We start from the raw sequence: 5,104 nt of genomic DNA on the forward strand, positions 1-5,104 counted from the left end.
TTTTTAAAGAAAGAAAAATAAATGACAGTTTATATACTATAAAAAATCAAGCTAACAGAAATGTCTTAGCGATAATATTTGTTGAGGATATTAACATCAGTATAGGACTGGTGCTGTCCAAGGTATTCATCGGATGCGCGTTTGGAACAATTACAATCTATATTCCAATACTAAAAAATAAAAAATGTTCAGGTGCAATAAAGCGGATTTAAAAAAGTCTCTGAACTTCATAAGACGAGGTGTTGGTAACGAGGTGCTGGTGGTAAGAAATAGTCATTTGAAATAAATGCCTTTGTCGCAGACTGCCCATGCGCAGAGTCCCCAGCGGCGGCCGTGGCGGTGGTGCTGGTGTGGCTAATGAAGAATAATAAATCATGAAAGGGTTTTTCAGGTACAGCTGGAAACAGTGTGTGCATGTGTGTGTATGTGTGTGAGAGAGGGCGAAAGACAGAGCTGTAGAGCGAAAGGGGGAGTGTGTGTGTGTGTGTGTGTGTGTGGTGTGTGTGTGTGTGTGTGTGTGTGTGTGTGTGTGTGTGTGTGTGTGTGTGTGTGTGTGTGTGTGCGTGTGTGTGTGTCAGAGGAGGGGGGCTAGGGAGAGAGAGAGAGAAAGAGAGAGCGAGGCGAAAAGAGACTCAGTCTGCCCTTCGCCTCAAAGCAGAGGCAGTTCGGGTCCCCGCAGCATTCAACGAGGTACAGAGACTGTCACCGCCATTACTTCTCACTTACGGTCATTTCAAGACGGAAACTTTTCACAAAATAACAAAACAGGTCAACGAAATCGGCTTCTGTTTTAAGCTTGACGTCTTTTGGAAATCCTAAGAGACGGAAAGAAACTTTTTCCATTTTTTCTGGCGTTGCCTTTGAGGAGATCTGCCACAAAAAAATCCAAGGCAAAACAAAAAATATTATAGAAGGTGGAGACGGTTGCAGGAGAAAAAAAAACAGGTTCATTTTTTAACTAGCGCTACACGTCCAGACGGAAAAAGGTATCGTCTACGCTTAGTTGCATGGCTTGTTGATGTTCGCGCTGTCTCATCTTCCAAAAAAGATCTCCTTACCTCCGCTAGAATTAATAAATAGATGTGATAACTTCAGTATTGGACGACCGTCTTCAGAATACACTTTACTCGCCAGTGACTTGAGATTCCTGAGAAGCAATTGGGCTTCAACTCCCATACTAGGAGGCGGAGTCTTAACTTATTAAAAGGAACTTGCCGAGGCTTGGACGCCCGCAAATATGATGATGATGTCTCTGAACAGCAAGCACCATTTTGCTATGGCCCACACCAGCTTGCCCGAACCGAAGTATTCGTTGCATTCAAACTCCAATTCCAATGTAGCCTCGTCCTCCTGCTCGTCCGCCCGACACAGCAACTCCATCAGCGGCAGCGGCAGCTCGGAGGCGATGCGCAGAGCCTGTCTCCCAACCGCACCGGTACGTATTCTGCATAATCACTGCTTAAAGGCACATTTTGACAGCCCACTTTTTTTTGCTTGATGTTTTTTTCATGTCTGCACAGCAAATCACCCAACACCTCCATATTTTTTTTCCCTCCTCTGCTCAACTTATGTATTCAGTCGGCTTTGCCTTGCGTATTAATTTTTATGACCTGGGATGTTGCATGTGTCTTGTTTTGTGTGCTCCTTTTTTTTTTTGATTTCTTTTTTTTCACATTCTGGAAATGTTTTAAACCGAGGAGTGGAGGGAGAAGTCCCTACTGACAGCTATGTGTGCATTCTATTTGCAATTGCAGAGCAATATATTCGGAGGCTTGGATGAGAGTTTGTTGGCCCGGGCTGAAGCTCTAGCGGCGGTGGATATAGCCTCGCAGAACAAGAACCACCACCACCCTCCACATCACAGCCCCTTCAAGCCGGACGCAACCTACCACACCATGAACACTCTCCCCTGCACCTCGTCTTCCTCCTCCGCCTCCTCGGGTCCTATTTCTCATTCGTCCGCATTGAATGGCCAGCACCATCACCACCACCATCACCACCACCACCAGCCCCACCAGGCACTGGAGGGGGACCTGCTGGATCACATCTCCCCGGGACTGGCACTAGGAGCCATGGCAGGGCCGGATGGCTCGGTGGTTTCCACGGCTACGCACCCTGCCCACATGGCGGGCATGAGCCACATGCACCAGGCAGCCCTCAACATGGCTCATGCCCACGGGCTACAGCAGCACATGGGCATGAGCGACGTGGACGCCGATCCCAGGGACTTGGAAGCCTTCGCTGAGAGGTTTAAGCAGCGACGGATCAAACTCGGGGTTACCCAGGCGGATGTAGGGTCAGCTTTAGCCAGCCTGAAGATACCTGGGGTGGGCTCCCTCAGCCAGAGCACCATCTGCCGATTCGAGTCCCTGACGCTCTCTCACAACAACATGATCGCTCTGAAGCCCATCCTGCAAGCATGGCTAGAAGAAGCCGAGAAATCACACAGGGATAAACTTAATAAACCCGAGTTGTTCAACGGCGCGGAGAAAAAGAGGAAGCGCACATCGATAGCCGCACCAGAGAAGAGGTCACTGGAGGCCTATTTCGCCATTCAGCCGCGTCCCTCTTCGGAGAAAATCGCAGCAATCGCAGAGAAGCTGGACCTGAAGAAGAACGTGGTCCGGGTCTGGTTTTGCAACCAGCGACAGAAACAGAAACGAATGAAATACTCTGCATGTATCTGAAATCGCTCTGAACCACCACCCGCCAAAAGACTTGGAACTGTTTAGAGACGATTTGTATCATATTTCCTATCTCACACCTTGTTTTCCAATCATCGATGACTTTGTGCTCTGAACTTCGAAAAATTCCTTAAAAATGAACAATGACTGAAAAACTCGAAAAGCCCATGTCACGTCTTTTACTCGCTGAGAGGGAGACGTGGAGTCAAGTAAAGCATCGTTTGACAGAGCAAGTAAGACCACTGTTTCCACACTTACTATGCCTCACCTTTTTAATGTCAACGCTTACAGGACTCTATATGCTTTCATTTTTAATTATATTTCGTTTAAAATGAGGACTATAGTTTGCTTTAGCATAAATACCCCCAATGAAAACAGCGTTGTTATTTACACACTAGTTTAACTCGAAGCACTTGGTTGATGATTATTGGTGTTTATGTTTTGGGCTTAAGTTATAGGTTAAGCTACATTTTCACTCCCGAGTTCATGACGATGCAGTTTGACATTTTATTCAGGGTCCATGAGGGGATTAAGAGAATAACACACTATTGGTCTTGAAAGCTAATATTATATTACTGCCAAATAATCCTTTGTAAATTAATAATTTAATTGTCACACACTTCATTTTGTGTCTAAATGTGTAATTTAATTCCACTTATTTTGTTACCATGTGTGATCAAATTCAGGGATCTATTTTTAAGATGCCCGGGGTTTGGATTTAAGGTATAATGTTTTTATTATTAGGCCTCAGTATGTGGAAATATCGAAATAGTGACTCACGTGTAAAGCTTTCACAGAATCTCGCAATTAAAATAATATGATTTCTGGCCGGCTGCAATACGTTTACAATCCAGCGTGGGCCGGTCTCTTATGAACTATTTATTGAGTGAGGTCATGTTTACTTCATTATATATTTATTGGGATTCCCCCCTCCTCGTTTTGCTTGAGAAAATCAAATTCTGCAGCAAGTTAGGCGTGTTGTTCTGGTTTAAAGGGAAACGACTGTGAAATAATACAGTCATAACATTTTCGTTTACAATTTCTAACACTTGAGATGGTACAATCGAGATATATATGAGATAGTATTCTCTTTTTGAATTATTTTATGTATGTTTTCTGCTATTTATTTGTATAAATATACGCGCATCATTATGAAGTCGTTGCTTGTTAAAATCACCTTGTTTAAGTAATGTTTTTTCTTGAAGACAAAAGAAACAGCTTCATGGAAGTATACGTGTACAATGTAAATATTTCATTGGAACCAGTCGATGCACATAAATATATCCGTACAGGTTTTTGCTGTATTGCTGTTTTAGCTGAGGTAACTTATTTCTGTAATGTATGTTGCTTCTGTTTCCTGGTTAAATTATTCTATTAATTTATTACATCCATGTAATTTTTATTTATTTAATTATTGAACTGCAATATGTGTTTCATTAAAGAACAAACTTTAACATTTAATTGGACGTTTTCCATGACTACACTGCGTAATGTGTCTCATCCAGACATATTCATATTCTTTTATTTATTCATCTATTTATTTATTGATGAGGAGGCTGGAAACGGTTTAGCTGTGGGCTGCACAGCTTTCAAACATTGTGGACTCTTTGGGCTTATTTAACTGCACATTTTGCCATTTGGTTTTTATAGGTAACGTGACTTTAACATCATGAAAAGGTGGCAGGTTTGATTTTGCAAACAGCCATGAGCCCTGTCATAGTGCCCATGAGCAAGACACCACAACAAACCCTCCCCCACCTTATCTGGTCTCCAAAGTCTAATAATATAACAGATGAATAACTAGAATTAATATGTAGAAAGTAATTAGAAATAGCTATTTTGCCTGAGTACCGTGCTCCTCCAGGCCTCATCATAACGCAGGCCTTACAGGAGCCCTTATCTCTATTCCATCAATGTTAAAGACACACGTGGCTCCTGCACTGACTTGCTGCTAGCTTATGCAGCTCACTGTTGCCTTACCTGAGAGCAAATGCTAATATTCTATTAGAGTCTAATCAGGGGGTCTATGGAGAGCTGGATGGGTCCCTGGAGCGCAGACTTGCCAGATGTCAGCCCGCCAGAAAAACAGCTCGCCTGCCAACGTGCCCGTCTCTATTTAAATACACACTCAAACATGCTTCGTTCCTGCATGCGGGCTCGCAGGCTTTGAAACAAAACCTTTGGTTCGAAGTTATGGTTAGAGGAGGAGGAGGGTAAAAAGAAGAAGAGGGGAGCATTTTGAATGTCATGTCCACAGCAGAGCTGCTGTTTAGGGGGCTTAGAGGCTGAATGGCTGGTTGAGCGCTGAGCAAGCGTTTCAGCACCATGTACCTGAGGAACATTAGCATTTCTGAAACCTGTCCTCCACGTTCACACTCATTATTTACGGCACCTGGCTGGAATACATTTGCATGGGATTA

The 5,104-nt window shown here is 43.6% G+C and overlaps 1 protein-coding gene across 2 annotated transcripts; it reads left to right on the forward strand.

Annotated features, from left to right (window-relative positions):
• Positions 1-653: 653 nt before the first annotated feature.
• pou4f2 (POU class 4 homeobox 2) lies at positions 654-4,141 on the forward strand. 2 transcript variants are annotated; one of them, XM_034231249.1, is made up of 2 exons: positions 654-1,435; positions 1,755-4,141. In XM_034231249.1, exons 1-2 carry the CDS (start codon positions 1,238-1,240, stop codon positions 2,685-2,687), a joined length of 1,131 nt encoding a protein of 376 aa, XP_034087140.1. In that variant the 5' UTR covers positions 654-1,237; the 3' UTR covers positions 2,688-4,141. The 2 variants fall into 2 exon arrangements, with proteins under 2 accessions (XP_034087140.1, XP_034087141.1); XM_034231250.1 differs by having other exon boundaries at positions 1,310-1,435; positions 1,726-4,141.
• Positions 4,142-5,104: the final 963 nt, after the last annotated feature.

The sequence above is a fragment of the Gymnodraco acuticeps genome, unplaced genomic scaffold, assembly GCF_902827175.1.
Source record: "Gymnodraco acuticeps unplaced genomic scaffold, fGymAcu1.1, whole genome shotgun sequence".
Lineage (NCBI taxonomy): Eukaryota > Metazoa > Chordata > Actinopteri > Perciformes > Bathydraconidae > Gymnodraco > Gymnodraco acuticeps.

Bases quoted from the DNA above. Each gene is read 5' to 3' on its own strand.
- pou4f2 (XM_034231249.1), top strand. From the start codon at position 1,238: ATGATGATGATGTCTCTGAACAGCAAGCACCATTTTGCTATGGCCCAC. The intron at 1,436-1,754 runs GTACGTATTCTG...TTGCAATTGCAG, and splicing joins CCTGTCTCCCAACCGCACCG to AGCAATATATTCGGAGGCTT.